This window comes from Humulus lupulus, chromosome 4 (assembly GCF_963169125.1).
Source record: "Humulus lupulus chromosome 4, drHumLupu1.1, whole genome shotgun sequence".
Taxonomy (NCBI): domain Eukaryota; kingdom Viridiplantae; phylum Streptophyta; class Magnoliopsida; order Rosales; family Cannabaceae; genus Humulus; species Humulus lupulus.
In genome coordinates, this window is record NC_084796.1 from 64659578 (window position 1) to 64678977 (window position 19400).

At 35.3% G+C, this 19400-nt stretch overlaps 2 protein-coding genes across 3 annotated transcripts; one reads left to right on the forward strand and one right to left on the reverse strand.

Annotated features, from left to right (window-relative positions):
• Window positions 1-377: 377 nt before the first annotated feature.
• On the reverse strand, window positions 378-2015 carry LOC133832243 (protein DETOXIFICATION 45, chloroplastic-like). The gene is made up of 8 exons (XM_062262612.1): window positions 1934-2015; window positions 1741-1796; window positions 1672-1696; window positions 1412-1508; window positions 1219-1319; window positions 766-929; window positions 456-527; window positions 378-401 (listed from the first exon to the last, which is right to left on the reverse strand). The coding sequence occupies exons 1-8, from the start codon at window positions 2013-2015 to the stop codon at window positions 378-380; spliced, it is 621 nt and encodes a 206-aa protein (XP_062118596.1).
• A 14004-nt stretch (window positions 2016-16019) lies between these two features.
• LOC133829001 (uncharacterized) lies at window positions 16020-19130 on the forward strand. 2 transcript variants are annotated; one of them, XR_009891445.1, is made up of 5 exons: window positions 16020-16209; window positions 17885-17980; window positions 18110-18194; window positions 18827-18947; window positions 19045-19130. XR_009891445.1 is itself a non-coding variant. In XM_062258992.1 (4 exons), the coding sequence occupies exons 1-4, from the start codon at window positions 16120-16122 to the stop codon at window positions 18874-18876; spliced, it is 321 nt and encodes a 106-aa protein (XP_062114976.1). In that variant the 5' UTR covers window positions 16020-16119; the 3' UTR covers window positions 18877-19013. The 2 variants fall into 2 exon arrangements, 1 of the variants encoding a protein (XP_062114976.1); XM_062258992.1 differs by lacking the exon at window positions 19045-19130 and having other exon boundaries at window positions 18827-19013.
• The last annotated feature ends 270 nt before the right edge of the window (window positions 19131-19400 follow it).

The following is a 19400-nucleotide window of genomic DNA, read 5'->3' on the forward strand; positions in this document are numbered from 1 at the left end:
TTCTGAGATTTTCAAAAGTTCAGCATACCATGGCACGGGCAGCATATGCAAAATGCGAAGCACCATAATGGAGACCATAAAAAACATAAGCTAGTGCGTTCAGAGGTTGACTAACACTGACAAATTGTAACAGTTTTAGAGAGCGTCATTATGAAGTCTATACATGGCCAGTTACCCAAAGGAAAATGAAAAGCAATTAGACTTATGAACAACAAATATACACATACCAATACTCCAGTACCAACAATTGCTAGTACTTCAGCATCCTTGGTGAACAGAGTAGCAAATGAACCAAAAGATAGACCCAAAATTGCAAACAAGGCAAGACCTGTGAGCAATCCTGCCTGATAGACAGTTAAATTAAAATGTATAAAAACTCAATGGGTAAGACATTCAAAAATCTTTAGGTACAAGAAAACTCGATAAATAATTAACACAGAAAAAAAAGACCTTACCTTCAGCACATAGTGAGCAATTTCCTTCACTGTCTTATAGTCACCTTTAGACATATAACTTGCAGTCAAAGCCTACAAGTAAACAACTCATAAATCAATAGAGACAAATCATGTGCAGACGCTGACTATGCAGAGAGAAATTTCAATTGATTTAAAACTAAAGTATCCCTCTATTATTGACCAGTATGAGCCAAAAAAAAACAATAATAATAAGCAGAACTTTGCCAAAACTAGTGGTCCAAAACAAGGGCAACTTTAGTAGAATCAAAACATTATAGCAAGCAATATAAGTCAAAGAAAGAGATAATACCTGTGCAGATGCACCCAGGGCATCAACCAGAAGCGAAACAGCCAACCATACTTGTATGCATATCTGATGAGCAGCCATTGCAACCGGGCCTTGACGAGCAGCCATTGATGTCCCCAAAGTCATGGTTGTTAGAACAGCAAGAGTTCTTCCAAGAAGAAAACCACCTATAACATCCCAAAATATATGAAAGAATCAAATAAAAATATAACACCTTAGTTATAACAGGCAAAGAAAAAGGTCAACATGTCTAAAACAGAGAAACATGTAATATTTTTGCTAAAGAAAAGTAAACTAAAAAACAGAACATACTATATATCAACTGACTGGTTATGCTTTAGTCAAATTTTAAGACGAGAAAGCATCTTCATACAAAAGAGGGAAGTTCAATAACATAAGGATTACTTTTATTTTTTAATATTTTAAGAAAAAAAAGAAAAACAAAACCAAATTTACCAGATTTTATGTATCCTCCAAATTGTAATGATCCCATCTCCGGAGGCAGTAGTATTGCTCTCTTATTTAGAAACCATAGCATTAAGAAGGTGACAACATATCTGAAATATAAACATTCGAGCAAGATCTTATGTCAAGGGATTATCACAGCAAAACTAAAGAAAATTTGCAATGCTAGTCAAAGAACACATACTGAGACACAACTGTGGAAATTGCTGCACCAGTTGCACCCATTTGGAAAGAATACATAAGTATGGGAAACAAAATCATAGCTACAAGACTCCCAATACCTGCATACACAGCACCACATGGACTGACAAGAAGATTGGTTCAACTTTGAAGAAATGGAAAAGAACACAAGGACAACAAATTGAAGACAAAATATATGATTTTCAATAGTTCTGTCAAATTGAACGGTTTATGAAATCTAAAATACAAATTACACTAAGTAACATGAAGCAGCTACTTGATGAAATTTCTGTAATGATTTGCAAAAATTACAAGCAAGCAATTCAAATATACCTGAACAAAAATTAGCTTAGAGAGGCGAGACTTTCCTTCAGCTACTCTTTGATACCCTAAAATTCAAATTCAAATAAAAAAAAACTTACATTAGAACCAAAGTCGGGTCTAATGAGGTAGAACAAAAGAGATTAAATCAGACTAAAAACTGAAATGAAAATTGAATTGAATCGAAATAGGAGATGAAACTCACTAGATTCAACAACCATCTGGTAGGAGAAATCGAAACCGTTCGTTCCAGTAGGCCTTCCATATGTGGATTTTCTCTGCTGCATCTTTTCTTCTTCTTTTTCTCGGCTATGGACAAAGGGCTTTAGCTTAAAAAACTTGCAAAATTTTGGACAGATCCTTAAATTATTATTAAGAAATTTTAAATTACTTCACTATGATCTTATAACACAGTTCAAGGAAACGAGGGATAGTGATGAATCACAAAAAAAATGTCGTAAGGAAAATGAAAAGAACCTTTCATCTTTTCCTCAACGGTGTAATCTTGGTGGTGGCCCGCGAATGGAAGTCGCACTGGGTCGAAGGCTCGCAGAGGTGGGCTCGCACCTGGGGTCACTTGGTTCGGGGGTTGGGTTCATGGGTGCCTGAGATTTGGAGCTTGGCTCGGAGAAAAACGACTGTGAGGATGGTGGTTAGGTGGTCGGAGCTGAGGATGATGGTGGTTACGGGAGTGCGGCTAGGGTGAAGGTAAGAGAGAGACAAGAAGGAGAAGGGGAAAAAAGGTATGAGAATTGGGTCTCTCTCGGGTCTCACAAATTTTCAGGTCACAAATGAAAAAAAATCTAAGTGGCGCGGGCTGGTGTATTATTACCGCCCTTTTTTTTCACAAAGTGGCCCATTATAGTGCTCTAGTATAACACTTTTTTATTAGTATATTATATTCATGTGTTATGGAAATGGGTATTTGGTGTAGTGTTGATTTCTGCACCTATCCTTTGTGTTCCCACAGAGGGTGGGAAATTTATGGTGTATTGTGATGCATCAAAGAACGGCTTAGGGTGTGTGTTGATGCAAGATGGGAAGGTGGTAGCTTATGCTTCTAGATAACTCAAGGATTATGCGTAATGATATCCCACTCGTGATCTTGAGTTAGCAGCAGTGGTGTTCGCAATAAAGATATGGAGACCTCACCTATATAGGGACAAGTGCGAAATCTACAATGACCAAAAAAGTACAAAATACTTCTTCATGCAAAAGGAACTGAATATGAGGCAACGAAGGTGGTTGGAATTAGTGAAAGACTACAATTATGAAATTCTATACCACCCGGGCTAGGCTAATGTAATTGCTGATGCATTTAGTAGGTGAGGACATGGGAGTGTCTCAGCACTGAATACAGTAGAGATTCCTTTTCAAAAGGAGATTATAAATGCCAGCATTGAACTTATGACAGGAGATCCAGCGAACCTCACGTTACAATCCTCCCTACTGGTACAACTTAGAGAAGGACAGAAAGTGGATGAAGCCCTAATGAAGCAAGAGCTTTTGTACATGAAAGTGGTAGCATTGACTTCACAATGTCCAACGGTGGATTGCTGCGATACAAGGATAGGATTTGTGTGCTTGACAATGATGAGATCAGGGAAAGTATTATGAAAGAGGTGCATACAACACCCTATTCCTTACACCTAGGGTCCACAAAGATGTACCAAGACCTTAAGGCATTGTATTGGTGGCCTGGAATGAAGAGGGATATTGCTGAGTTTGTTGCCAGATGCTTAACATGCCAGCAAGTCAAAGCAGAACACCAAAGACCAACAGGGTTACTTCAACTGCTTTACATTCCAGAATGGAAATGGAAGGATATAGCAATGGATTTTGTGGTAGGATTACCAAGGACCACAAAAAAACATGATTCTATTTGGGTAATAGTTGATTGGCTCACTAAGTCCGCCCATTTTCTGCCAGTTAAGACTACCTACTCGGCGGATCAGTATGCAGAATTGTACGTGAGTGAAATAGTGAGACTTCATGGGGTTCCAAAGTCGATAATTTCTGATCAAGGATCAGTGTTCACATCGAACTTTTGGAAGGGACTACAGAGAGCTATGGGAACAAGATTAAAGTTTAGTACCGTGTTCCATTCTTAGATCGATGGATAGTCTGAGAGAACTATACAGATTCTTGAGAACATGTTGAGATGTTGTGCTTTGGACTTGTTAGAGTCTTGGAACTAATACCTACCACTAATGGAGTTCTCTTATAATAATAGTTATCAATCCACTATTGGGATGGCTCCCTATGAGATGCTTTATGGGTGCAAGTGTAGATCTCCTTTGCACTAGGATGTGGTTGAGAAGAAACAAATTTTAGGCCTCGAGGCAGTTAGGGAAGCCAATGGGGCAATCGAGAAAATTCACCAAAGGATGCTTACCGCGCAGAGTAGGAAAAAGAGTTATGCGGACTTTAAGAGAGGGACATCGAATTTTCAGTGGGCGAGTTTGTATTCTTGAGAGTCTTGCCGATGAAGGGTGTTATGCATTTTGGAAGAAAGGGAAGTTGAGCCCTAGATATATAGGTCCATTTGAGATTTTGGACAGAGTGGGGTAGGTCGCGTCCCACTTAGCATTGCCCCCAGTACTAGCCGAAACACATAATGTCTTTCACATCTCGATGTTGCGTAAGTATGTGTCAAATCCCTCTCATGTTTTGAGTTATGAGCCCTTATAGTTGAAGCATGAACTGAGTTATGATGAACAACCAGAGCCTGCTATTGAAAAGGGAACCAAGGAACTGAGATCCAAAAGGATTCCATTATTTAAGGTCCCGTGGAAGAAAAGTATGGAATGAGAAGCAACATGGGAGTTGGAGGAGGACATGAGAGAAAGATACTGTAACGACCCAAATTTACTAATAAGGCTTTACGGCCTTGATTAGTGTGTTGGGAGGGCATAACTAGATTATATGTGATTTAATGATTAAAACACTACTACAAAAAAGGCTTTTTAGGACTAGCATTGCGAGTCCTAAAAAAGTTTTTAGGACTCGCGGGGAGCGAGTCCTCTATTTGAGAGCCTTAAAAACTAAGGTTTTTTAGGACTCAAATGCGAGTCCTAAAAAGTCTTATTTTTAATTTTTAAAAAGTGAATTGATAGCCAAAGCTCCCGCCGGAGCTCCGACATTAACGGCGGCGCCACCACCCCACGGTGGTGGTTCGGGAAAATGATCAATCATTTAGTGGGTTTTGATTCCCAAAGCACAAGGAATGCATTGGAGGTGTTCGTTTGGGTTGGGGTGGCTCGAGGCGGTCGAAAAATACTCGGAAGAGTTTGGGAAAAATAGCACCATCGCGACTTCGAATGACTTTAGGCAGCGGAGGGCGGCGCGTGAGGGGCTAGGCTCGCCGGGGTCGAAGGTCGCCGACCTTCTGCGTCCATTACGCTAGCGCGTGTAAGAGAGGGGTGGCTGGAGCGCCGCCATCCATGGCTTGGTTGTGGAGTTCTTGAGAGAGAGATAGAGAGAGAAATGGGGGAAGAGAGTAAGGAGAGAGAGAGAGAATGGGCTGTTGTGTTTTATTTTTCTTTGTGAAGTAATAAATAGTAAAATTTTAGTTAAAAAAAATAGGAGGGAATTTGAAATTTTTTAAAATTCAAACTTTTAGAACACACATAAGTTTTAAGGACTCGCAGCGAGTCCTAAAAACATTATCGTAATTTTAGTTAAAAAAATTGGGGGGAATTTAAAATTTTTTAAAATTCAAATTTTTAGAACACACATAAGTTTTTAGGACTCGCAATGGGAGTCCTAAAATCATTCTTTTGCGAGTCCTAAAAACATTCTCGTAATTTTAGTTAAAAAAATTGGAGAGAATTTGAAATTTTTTAAAATTCAAATTTTTAGAACACACTAAGTTTTTAGGACTTGCAATGTGAGTCCTAAAATCATTCTTTTAGGACTCGCAATGCGAGTCCTAAAAACATTCTTGTAATTTTAGTTAAAAAAATTGGAGGGAATTTGAAATTTTTTCAAATTAAAATTTTTAGAACACACTAAGTTTTTAGGACTCGCAATGCGAGTCCTAAATACATTCTCGTAATTTTAGTTAAAAAAATTGGAGGGAATTTGAATTTTTTTAAAATTCAAACTTTTAGGACACACATAAGTTTTTAGGACTCGCAATGCGAGTCCTAAAAATATTCTTTTAGGACTCACAACGCGAGTCCTAAAAAGTCCAAGAGGTGTTTCTTAAAAAAAAAAACTCAAACTTTTAGGACACACATAGTTTTTAGGACTCGCGAAATTCTTTAAGGACTTGCAACGCGAGTCCTAAAAAGTCCAGAAGTTTTTTTTTAGGACTCACATTTAGGTGAGTGCCCTAAAAAAGTGTCCTAAAAGGGTGTTTTTGTAGTAGTGAAAGCATGTTATATGATTATTTGAATATCTATGATGGATGACTATGTCTATTAGTATGCATGTAGGCCCTGATTAGGTTAGAAGGGCATATTCGTAATTTTGGCCCGTTGAGGGCATAACTGTGAATAATTGTGATAAATTGTTGAGACCACATTATTATGTGGATATATTTGTAATCTGTGACTCGAGGCGATCCTAGTGAGCGGTTTAACGGAAAAGTCACGGCGGGGATTTATATCTGGCTCGGGGCAAGCATGGGGGTATTTATGGGAATTTAGGAAATATATTGGAGTCTATTTTTATATTGAGGAATATAACTGGTGATTAGTTAGGTGTCGGGAAGTAAGCGGTAAATATTAGAGACATTCGAGGAATTAGCAGGAATTGGGTGTAATGACTAAAATGCCTTAGGAGGTTTAAAAGCTTAGTGTTAAATGGGAGGGTAGTTTGGTCTTTTGGTGTTTAAAATTAGAGATAAGGGTTATGCTACTTTATGCTTTAGTGGATTGTGTAGAAAATTGTGGAAGTCTAAAGTAAAGAAAAGAAAAGAAAGGAAAGAAAGAAAAGCAGGAGACTTCTCTCTTGCACGGTTTGGGCATCTCTTCGTCAATTCTCTTGAAATTTGGAGCTAAAATTCAGAGAAAGCTTAGGTTAGGACTCAACACTAGGATCCTTGATTTGGCCTGTGGAATTGGCAGAGGTTACTCATCATTTGAGGTAAGGTCTTGAGGTTGATATTCTTGGTTTGGTATTGAATTGGTTTCTCTAAGAAGAGTTTCTGTGGGAATTCTAGGGAATTAAACCTAAGGGTTTGAGGAGGTGAAGGCTAAGCAAGTGTGGAAGAAAACCTAGGCTGAGCTCATCCATCAAAGGTAAGAAACTCTAGCTTTAGGCTTTGTGATTTCTGTTGTTTTGCTGAGTTTTTGAGCTCTAAGTTCAGCCATGGTGGATTTTGTGTTTTGGGGTGCATGTGATTGAATTACTTGTGGTTAGGTTGTTTGGGATGAGTTGATGATGTTGGGAGGCTTGTTTTGAAGTTTTTTTGAGGTTTGGTTGAGTTTTAGAAAGGTTTGGCTCGAGGAAATTCGAAGAGGAGAAAACTGGGTAGTGCCTGGTTGTGACTAGCGTTGTCGTGCTAGCCTTAGGGTGCTACATCGCTAGGCTTGGGCATCTGGGAGCCTAATGGCTCTGCTTGTAGCGCTGTAGCACCCACTTTAGGGTGCTGTAACACTACCCTGTTCCCAGAAATGAGTTTTTGAGTTATTTCTTAGGGTTTTTGCTCGGGGGCTCGGGGTTTGATTCCACCACCCTGTTTGGTGGAATTAAGGCTTCCCGAGGGCTCGGGATTGGTCCCAAGGCTAGGTTTTGGAATTGAAGTTTGGAGTTGGTTCTAACTTGTGATCATGACTAGGTGTATGCTAGGGATCAGACGGGATCATGCTTGAGGATCAAACTGAACAAAGCTATCGAAATCTAAAGGTAAGAAAACTGCACCCGGTTATGTGTTTATGATGGGACTAAGAGCTCCCTATATCTGTATTATGTCATAGATGGTATTATTCCATGGGACATGTAATAAACGGCCTAAGGGTGCCATAAATAATACTTGTGCACAGGGCGCGGCTCGGCCACTGGTAGCTGGGGACAACTTAATATTCACTGAGCTCGGTTTAAGTGGGTTGGAGTCAGTGGGATAAATAGAGGGTGCGGCCTAAAGGAATTATCCCTAGTTATCATATGTGAATTGATTATTGATATGAAATGATGTACTTGGTATGCTGAATATTTGATTAACGTGAATGTTTAGACTATTGAGTATATGATTATACCGCATGGGTTATCTGATTGTTTGCTTGATGATTATGCTCTGTTGTTGTGTTTTCTTACTGGGCCTTGGCTCACGGGTGCTACGTGGTGCAGGTAAAGGCAAGAGAAAAGTGGACCAGTCCTGAGATGGAGAGCTTTGGGGCTGAATGTACATAGTCAGCTGATCGGCCGCCACGGCCGAGGAGTGGTACAGGACGAGAAAAACCTAATTGTCTGTTTTTCCTTAGAATGGCTAGTAACTGTATTTTAATCCCGAAATTTTGTAAACTGTCTTTTAACTTAACTACTTCTGGGATCCCATGTAAAGAGAATTTTTTATTATAAGAAATGAAACTTTTGAGACCAAAATCTTTTAACCCAAGTTCAGTTGTAGTTTTAGTAACACGTTTCTTACTAAATGGCTTGATTAGCAAGTCTTGCACCTTTATGAACACATTTATGAACACACAGTGTAACGGTCTTGGCTATCCATGGCGTTACAGCAGATACCCTTAGTTATTTGGTAAGAAAGAATTTCGGGAGAAAATTCCTATTAAGGAGGGTATATTATAGCGCACCAATTTTTTTATTTTATTAATTTTGTGCTTTGTTTTATTTAAAAGTGTTGTGAATTTTTATTTTATTTGTTAGAATTGTTTGGTAGAAAATTTGTGTTTATTTAATTGTTAATTATTTTACTTATTTATTAATTTATTTTTGTGAATATATGAGTTTTGGTTGAATGCACCAAGGTGCATGGTAGGTAGTGATGCACCCTAGTAATTAAGTGTGTGCATGTGCATGGTTGCATGGTGCATTTGCATAGAATTTTCAACACACATTTTGTTTCCTTTATTTGAATTTTTTTAATTAAAAGAATTAAAAAATAAAGAAAAGGGAAAGGAGAACGGGCGTGTGAAGCTAAAATGGGAAAGGAGGTTGTCATCTTTTATGCTATTAAATATTTTTCTTTATTTTAGACAATCAAATAAAAATAAAATTGCAAAAAAGGAATTGAATGGGAAACTTACCCATTCCCATTAGGCTAGTTACTTCTTAGGGTTACATAAAGAGGGAATGAAAGAAGAGAACCATTTTTGTGCTCCTTGGGACCGACGACTAGAGAGAGAGAGAGAGAGAGACTGCATGAAGAGAGAGAAGGAAAAGGACAAAGAAAGAAGAAGAAGGAGAAGAAGAAGAAAGGAAGGATTAGAAACCCATGGGTATGGCCCTTTATGTTTTGCTTTGATTCTTAAGATTAGGTTATCTCGACAATACTAAGTGTTGATCTTCCTTTTCTCTTGTTCTTTTTGGGGTTCGAATGTTATAGGTGCCAACAAAGGAGAATCAACCTTGTGGGAGTAATTATTTTGAAGAGGTAGTTAAGCACTAGCCTTGTTTTTTATTGATGATTGTTTGTTAGTTTTGATCTTGTTTGATGCCTATGGGATTTCGGCCAAGCATGTGCAGGGGATTCTTATCATAGTTTTTTTTTTTTTTATGTTGTTATGTTGGATTCATGTTCTAGGGTTCTTGTTTTCTCTTGAACTTTGAAAAAAATCACACCTTTGGTTTTGAGAGATGATTTTTTTTTTAAGTGTGATGAGTTTAAATAATGAATCTAGTTGTATGTTCTTGTTTTGGACCTAATGATATTGTTCTTATAAAGCATGAATTTTTTTTGATATATTTTGTTATTGAATCCATGAAATATTGATGAGCATGTTAATGAGATTATGATGTATGAATAGGTTAAGGGTTCCACGAGTGATGATAGAAACATGCTAGGATTCATGTGAATATAAATGAGAATTTTAGTTTAAATTTATATTTAATTCATGAGAGTTTCGGCCTAGGGTTATTGTCTCATCTATGTGTATGATTGATCTTGAAACATTCCTATGATTGAATGCTTATGTGATGTTAATGATTATTCTTAGATTGACAATATGATAAGGTGCATGCTAGGGTTTGTGTTTAAATTTGTGTTGATTAAACATGTATGATTATTGTATGAGTTTTGTGAAGCATGATGTAAAAAGATGAATATCATGACTTAATATGCTTGCTGATTTTTGTGTTTAAATGATGAGAAATTTGGTGAAATAATGATTTGTGTGCATAAATGTTTTTCGCAATTGCTATGATGATTTTAGGAAATGAAAAGGGTATTTTAATTTATAATAAAATGATATTTTTACTCAAACAAATACCTAAAGTTTTTTTTTTTATATTTTATAAGGAAAATATGAGTTTTAATTCTAAGATGGTGATTTTTGAGGGTTTTCATTTTTGCTGGATGTTTCGGTAAAAAATATTAAATGTCTTTTAAATGAAAAAGAATTTTTTGTGTTTGTTGAAATTATATAATACCCTAAACTATGTATATATTAAAAGTGATATTTTAAATGTAATAACCTTGAATGTTCAGATTTTAATAAGTATGGTTTTCTTTATTTTAATAAAAAAATGTTGAGTTTAGACAAATTAATTGGTGGCTGAAAGTTTAGCTTAATAAATTAAAAATAATTATTTTGGTTATCACATATGAGTTTACACTACAAAAATTAAACCTTATGTAATACAAGTAAAAATATATTTTTCTCACATCAAATTTTGTAATTTTATTAATTTAAATAAAATTTTATTTTCTAAGTGAAACATGATATTTATAAGTACCTTTATATAAATTCAAGTTTTTTTTTTATTTTCTATGCAATTTAAAAATAATAAATGGAATTATTATATTTTTGAAAATGGCTAACTAAATTAATTTTATGAAAAAAAAATAATGTCTTAAGAGGTTTAATCAGCTTAGGGACTTATAAGAAATAAATAATTGTGAGAAATTAAGTTGCTAAATCTTTAGTTTTTTGAAAAAAGGTTAGAAATAAGCGTGTAAAAATTATCGTTTTTAACGTCACATTTTAACAATGCTCCCACGTATGCATGTCACATGCAAATGCACTTTTACGTTAAAAAATATGTCTAATATTCAACCACATAATTTTTACTTGAAAACCATGCATGTATAATAGGTAGAAGTTGCATTATTCTTTTGTGATTTTATGTGAAAAATGTGCATGTTTGGAAATTATTTGTAAATTGCACCATGTGTGCATGGCCCATGCACACATGGGATCTATGAGTTGGGCACATGAAAATCTTATGTGATGCTAAAGAATGCTATTTGATTATGATTATAGGCTCGTTGTGAAGTTTGTTCAATTTTTTCTTTGCTCGGACCTGATGTAAGGAAGTTAGATAAAATTATATTTATTTATGCCATGAACGGTAAGATGAGTTTGTTTGAGGTTAAATGTTATGTATGATGATGTACAATGTGATATGAAGTATGAAATGTTATTTTGAGATGATATGATGAATCATGTATTTCCATTGTGTTGATATGACTAGAATGCATGTATTTTGTATGTTGTATGAAAAGTAAATGGTTGTTAGCGTGTTGAACGTGACACGACAAATGGGTTACTAAGGATATAAAGATGTAACCCGAGTTACTAAGGATATAATGACGTAACTCATAGGGCGGACGTGTTGAGGTTATTCAAGGACCAGAGCCTCCTATTTACCTCAAGATGTGACATGAACAAGAGAAGGGGCCATGTTCACAAAGATATGATGATGATGTTTGAATATGTTAATGATATATGATGCATGATAATTATGTATGATGTATGACGATAACGCTTATGTACAATGTATGATGATGACGTTAATTACGATGTATATGATGTTGTAGGAATCTTACGATATGATTGTGCTTTGTTGTGTTTATCTTTGTTTGTTGTTTGTACTTCCTTACTCGGCTTTTAGCTCACCCCTTTACTTTCTCCTTTGAGGTAATAAATAGGGTTTCTAGTTGGCACGCATGGTGATGTGGGGAGTTTTGACGTCAGAGTGTGTATGGAGTGGGGGATATCCTATGGTCGAGCAAACGATCAGCTTAAACGCCAATTTTAAAGAATGATGTTAAGTTTTATTTTGGTTTCAGAACTTATTAGTGGGACTTGAACTATATTTCTTTTTTAAAAAAACGTTGCATGAGAACTTTTATTTTATTTTAAACTATTGGGCCCAACTTACATGCTTTAGCAAGCCCCACTAAAATTTTCATATAATAAGAGGTTTTCTTCTATAAATTTATGAGCATGGAAATGTTTTACAAAGTATTAGTCTAGGGCGTTTTACACATTCAGACTCATAATGTCCCGGCAACCTTCATGGATATGATGAATCGAGTATTCTCATGTACTAAAAAACTGAATTAGAGCATGAAACGCATCTAAGATTGACACTATGGAGATTATAAGAGCACCAGTTATTGGCTATGTTTAAGAAATATGAATTCTGGTGCAAGAAAGGTATCCTTCTTATGCCACATCGTGTCAAAGGACAGAGTTTCGGTGTATCCAGCCAACACTGAGGCTGTGAAAGATTAGGCTCAACCTAAGAACATGTCTGGGGATAGAAGTTTCTTGGGATTGGTAGGATACTATAGAAGATTTGTCGAATGATTTTCTAAAGATTGCAACAACATTGATGATTCTAACTTGCAAACAACAAAACTTTGTTTGGATCTATCAATGTGAAGAGAGTTTTCAAAATATGAAAGAAAAGTTGATATCCTCTCCAGTTTTATGTGTGCCAATAGGAGAAGGGCAACTTGTAGTATACTACAACACCTCTAATAATGGATTGGGATGTGTATTAATGCATGAAGATAAAGTGGCGACCTACGCCTCAAGACAACTGAATGACTATGAGCAAAGGTACCCTACTCATGACTTGGATTTGCCGGGCGTAGTTTTTGCTCTTAAGATTTGGAGGCACCATCTTTAAGGAGAGAAGTGTAAAATCTACACAGGCCATTAGAGTTTGAAGTATTTCTTCACTTAGAAAGAGTTGAACATGAGGTAACAAAGGTGGTTGGAGTTGGTAAAGGACTATGACTGTGCAATACTTACCACCCAGGAAAGCCCAATGTAGTGCCAGATGCTCTAAGTAGGCGCAACTATGGAATTGTCTCGATACTTTAGAGGGATATATGCCAATAAAAAGGAGATTGTTAGGGCAAGGATTGAGCTAGTGACTAGGAGTATGTCAAGCCTCACCCTACAATCAACCTTGTTGGAGTGGATGAAGGAGAAATAGAAAGGCGATGTGGTGATAGTAAAGCAAGAAGTGCTAATTCAAAAGGATGGCAACGGTAATTTCACTATGTCTAGTGGGGGATTGATGCATTACAAAGACATGATAAGTGCGCTAGATGAAAAGGAGATTCAGGAAAATATCATGAAAGAGGCCCACATTACACCATATTCCCTACATCCTGGCTCTACCAAGATGTATAACGACCCTTAGACATTGTATTAGTGGCCGGAAAAATGCCTGACTGGTCAGCAAGTTAAGGCTGAGCATAAAAGACCAACTGGGTTGTTATAATCTATTAGTTTCCCATAATGGAAATAGGAAGACATATCCATGTATTTTTTGGTGGAATTGTCAAGAACCACAAAGCAACACGACTCAGCTTGGGTGATTATTGATCGACTCATGAAGTCGACACATTTTCTTCTAGTTAAGACAAATTATACTGCGGATCAGTATGCAGAGTTGTATGTAAAATAAATCGTGCGACTTCACAAAGTTCCAAAGTCCATCATATCAGATAGAGGTTTAGATTTTACCTCAAATTTCTGGAAGAGTTTACAAAGGGGCAAGGGTACCAGGGTAAAATTTAGTACCGCATTTCATCATCAAATTGATGGAAAATCTGAGAGGATGATTCAGTTCTTAGAAGGCAAGCAAAGATCATGCACGCTTGACTTTTCAGAGTCCTGAAATCGCTACCTACCGCTAATGGAGTTTTTTTTATAACAATAGTTACCAGTTGACTATTAGGATGACACCCTACGAGATGATTTATGGACGAAAGTGCAGGTCACCACTTCATTGGGACGAGGTAGGTGAGAAAGAAATACTAGGTCCTGAAGTCGTTAAGGAAGCCAATGAGGCGGTAGAGAGAATCATAAAAAGAATGCTAACAACCCATAGTAGACATAAGAGCTATGTAGATTCGAAATGCTAGGAAGTTGAATTCGTAGTAGGTGACCTTGTGTTTCTAAGGTTATAACCTATAAAAGGCATGATGCTTTTTGGGAAAAAGAGTAAGCTAATGTAACATCCCGAAATTCCTAATAAGGCTTAATGCCTTGATTAGGGTGCCGGGAAGGAATAATTGGAATTGTGCTTGGTTTACTAAATATTTATGTGATTCTGTGAATTACATGAGTTATATTAAAATATGACTGATTATCCAGGTTTAACTGTATTAAATGTTCTTATAGGCTCGTTTATGTTAAAAAGGACATTTTCGTAACTTTAACTCGTTGTGGTTTTATTTGTAATTATATGTGCTATATGGTTGAGCCCACATTGTTGTGAGGGTATATTTGAGATATTCGGCAGGAGTCGATCCTTTTGATCATAGTAGTGGTGATGTCACAAGGAGGATTGATACTTGGCTCAGGGTGAGCCAAGGGGTCACTACTACAAAATTGTACTTAGACGACATGCATGAGATGATGTTTGTGGTAAAACTGTCGTGTCATGTTAAAAATATACATGACACAACAATCGCTCACAAACTGTTGTGCCATGCAAATTAAAACTCACATGAAACGACAGTTCTAATGAGACTGTTGTAACATGTCTATTTTTAACATGAGACAACATTTCTACTTAAACTGTTGTCTAATGCAATACAATTTTTCTAATCAAGTAATAATTTAATTTGTATTTTTTAATATAATTTAATATATTTTATTTGAATATATTAATTAATAATTTGCAACACACAAAATAGCTACTAGTTAAAGAATGAGTTTTGTTTTTAAATGAGTTATTCAAATAATTCTTTAGATTTTTTAATATTTTTTTTGTAATATTAATTGCTAATTGAATTACTTATTATATATTTAATAAAATAAGATTTCTTTTATTAAAAATTCATTAATGATGGTGCTGTTTGGTAACACTTAAAAAAATAGGTTTTTATTTAGTTAATAAAAAATTTGAGAATTGAACATAAAACAATGTTTGGTAACTTTATTTTTATTTATTATTTTTAAAATTTTAATTAAAATTCATTAAATTTTGAAAATAGAATTTTTTTTTCACTTTTAATTTTTTTTAAACCGTTTCGACTTTTTGTTTCTTTTTTTCTTCTCTTCTTCAAATCAACACCTCATTTCATATTGTTAAACAAAAAATAAAAATAAAAGTTATCAAACGCGTTTATTGTTTTTAAAAACAAAAAAAATAATAAACACGTTTGATAACTTTTATTTTTATTTTTTGTTTAACAATATGAGGTGTTGATTTGAAGAATAAAAAGAAAGGAAAAGTCGAAAGCAGTTTAAAAAAAATATGAAAGTGAAAAAAATCTATTTTCAAAATTTAATAAATTTTAATTAAAATTTTAAAAACTAACAAATAAAAATAGAATTACTAAACATATTTTATATTTAATTGTTAAATTTTTAATTAATTAAATAAAACATTATTTTTTAAGTGTTACCAAACAATATAAATTTTTTTACTAATTAAACACAACCGATACTTATTAAAAATTTATAGTATTAATTTTATTTTTTTCTTTTAAAACTAATAAAAACTATTTTTTAAAATACAGATTACTTTTCTCTTTTTTATTTTGTAAAGAATGACTTAACTCTAGGTTAAAAAATTGCCCCAGTAATCGTGAACCCCTCCACCCTCGTTTGACCTTGCGCGCAACACCTCCTCCATGACGGTGCCCCCCACCTCCATTCGACAACCCCGGACAGCACCCCAAGATAGTAGTCCAGTCGTCGTTCGATCCTAGGACAGCAACCCCGCCATTGCTCGACATCCACAACAGTTCGTGTGACTGGAGTCAACCTCTCTTCTCCGACGACTGGATTCTTCCTTCTCACGCGACAACACCTTAGGTGCGCTACTGATTCTCCAGGTATGGACCTCCGCCCTCTCTCATATATGTTCATAGCTCACACCATATTAGAGCAATCACTGGAGTCCCAATTACTTTCTTTCCCTTTTCTTTATTTTTTTTTCCTCTCAAAGTTCAAACTCCCAATAATTCTTCTCAACTTTCTTTCTTCTGATTTCTGGGATTGAAGATTCAGAATGCCGAATTGGGCCTTGATGAACTGTTGCCAGCACGATCAAGTTGTCTTCTTGACCACTATTGGAGTCTTCACCGTCGTTATCCTCTTGGTAAGTTTTTTTTTATGAATAAAACACCCCTTTAAGCTATGTTTGGTTTCCAAGAAAGAAAATGAAAAAAAAAATGGAGTCTTTTGTTTTGGTTGATTCAAAGTGTCAACGGGTAAAGTCAACGGAACCATAAAAGGGGACGCACTTGCACATGATTTTGATTCTTCGTACATTTTTTTCTCAAAATTCTGAGAGTAGTATTTCCTTTGTTTCACCATGTACATGTGCTTTTAAATTAAAGACGAGTTTCCCATTTCTTTCTTTTTGTGATCTTGAAATTTTTAAACTTTGGGTCTCTTTGTAGAGTTTTTTTTTGTTAAATCTTACCTTGATTTGTTTATAAAACTATAGAAGTTGTCCTGTATAGTAGAAGAGCTACTATTGGTACAAGGGCTAGTCATTTAGAACCTGCTTGGTTTAATAAGTAAGACTGTATGTATGGGTGTACTCTAAATCTTGAATATGGCTTATAGGTTTGCTCTTTTGTGTAATTGTTCTTTCGCATACTCTTTCTATTAATTTAGGAATGTATTCACCAAATTTTATGAAAAATAAATTATAGGAACATTGCTTTCGACTTATCATAAACACCTACAAAGATAAAACATACAAGTTTTGGTTTGCTTAAATGGAATGAAGACATTTTGATGATAGAATTAATGTGCTAGAGACTAGTAGTATAGTAGTGGGATGATCGAGACATCTTGTGATTAGCAACTGTCATATATCTGTTTGGAGTGTAAGAAAGGGGGAGATGTTGGTCAAAATGGCGAGACACTGAGACGTATTGAGAAACATGGTTGTATGTGAAAATTATTTATTAGAAGTGATTTTGTTTGTTGCGCTCTGTATTTCTTTTGACGTTGGTTTTAACACAATGAAATTTACTTGGTCAAACTTATGGTATGGAAGTAGAAAATTGAAAGAAAGGGAAACTTGTAATAGCTACTTTCAAAAGATCTATTGGGTCATTAGGGTCTGAGGTACATTTGAGTAGAGTGTACGAGTTTTTAACAAGGGAAGCATGGATCAAAATGATAAGCATCAAGCCAAACCAAATGATAGAGGCTAGTGAAAATTGACAATGAGATGGCTGCAAAGATTCATTGGGTTGAGTTAGCTTTCAACTAGTTGATTTGACCGATCCACTTTAAAATGACTGTCAAGTTTGCAGGCTAATGTAGATACATCTAACCTAGCTACCTAGAAAAGGAAAAATTAATAATAATGAAGAGTGGTAAATAGAAAATGTTGAAGGACTACTGGGCCGTATTCATAACAGAAAATGTTGAAGGACTACTGGGCTGTAGTAAACAACTGTGTTTATTTTACAGCTATATTTATTTACCTAATTTCTTAAATAGATACTAATATGATTTGGACCAGACTTAGAAGGATCATCTGTTAGGCATATGAATCCTATTATTTCCTGATTTTATGTTTTCTGCCTCTTCCTTTTCCGTGTGCTTTCCTCTATTTATTAGTGGTTTGTGATGAATAAAAGATAGATTATTGAGATTTGAGACCTAATAGCTGAAAGGAAATAAACATGAGATGATTTTGGTAAAAGTCAAGATGGTCTGAACTTTTAATAGTTTTGTTGATAGCTTTGGCAAACTTCATATTCAATTTGGCAGCTCTAATGACATTAACTTTTTTGTTGTGCATGTTGTAGCTCTGGAGAACAGTACTACTCACACCCTTTAAGCTCATCACAGTGTTCTTGCATGAAGCAAGTCATGCTATTGCTTGCAAACTCACATGTGGTCATGTTAGAAGCTCTTCACCTTTCCCCTCTTTTGTACTCAATGCTTATATTGTGAAGCTAGTTCATGCACTTAATCCTCATTTCCGTGGTTCCTGAAGTCAGTCATGCAAACTAATATGATCTCATGTGTAGGTGGAGGGAATCCAAGTCCATGCAAATGAGGGTGGCATCACACAAACGCGTGGTGGTGTATACTGGTTGATATTACCTGCAGGATGTAATACACTTTTTTCCCTAGCAACTATTTTTTCTATGGTCCACGCCCTACTTTCAAGTTTGTTAAGTGGAAATGAAACATTGCATGCTTTTCTTTGATAGAATATTCATGAATGTATTTCCTCTGTCTTTGCATTCTTTAGTTCAATTGATTTTTTTTCAATCTGAACAAAAAAAGCTTCACTTCAATAGACCTTTTTTTTTTCTCAGTTCTTTATGTATTCAAGGTGTTTCTTACGTGCGTCAATTATACATGTTGGCCTTGCACTTGGTTTCTGGCACTGAACTACCCTTAAGAATTTCTGATTACTGATTATTCTTTCAAATTGCATACACCAAGTTCAATTGTAGTAAAACTGAAAATGAGGTCTTTGTAAAGTCAGTAGAATTTTTTATTTCTTTTGATATTGGTTTTACAATTCTTGTCAATTAGCATGATGTGTTTCCATGGCTTCATGCTTTATACGAAATTTTACATACTCAGATCTTGGCTCATCATTCTGGGGAATGACTTTGATACTCGCATCAACAAATCTCCTCACTGCGAGAATTTTTGCTGGTTGTTTAATTGTTGCTTTATTTGTGGTGCTTTGTATTGCTAAAAATGTAAGATTGCTATTTCATATATTTCAGTGTTGAGAAATGCAAACATTATTGCATATTGTCTTCATCAGTTACTATGAAGTGAGCACTTATTAATTTTTCCTTTTAATCTTGTTCATTATATAGTGGACACTCCGTGGACTTTGTATCGGTAAGAAACTTTATTGAGTTGTTTAAAAGTACTGTCAATTTTATATATTCAAATGCTTCCTTACCATTTTCTAATGCTTACTGGTTGACTCTATCAGGATTCATCATTTTCCTTACTTTAATTTGGGTTCTACAAGAAATGACAACAGTCCGTATTCTCCGTTACGTTATTCTCTTTATAGGTACTTTTTTATCTTATTATTTTTGTGGCAAAACTCCTTTATTAATTTTTATACTTATTATCACATCTTTTTGGATGGATATTTACAACTGTAAATGTTTGATTTGGTTAATTGCAGGTGTGATGAACAACTTGTTTTCAGTATATGGTATGTGCCACCACTCATCTTTAGCAAGTAACCTATTGATTAACAATTCTACACTTGTGTTTGATATTCAAATACATATGACAGATATCTATGATAATTTAATATCTCGAAGAGTCAACTCCAGT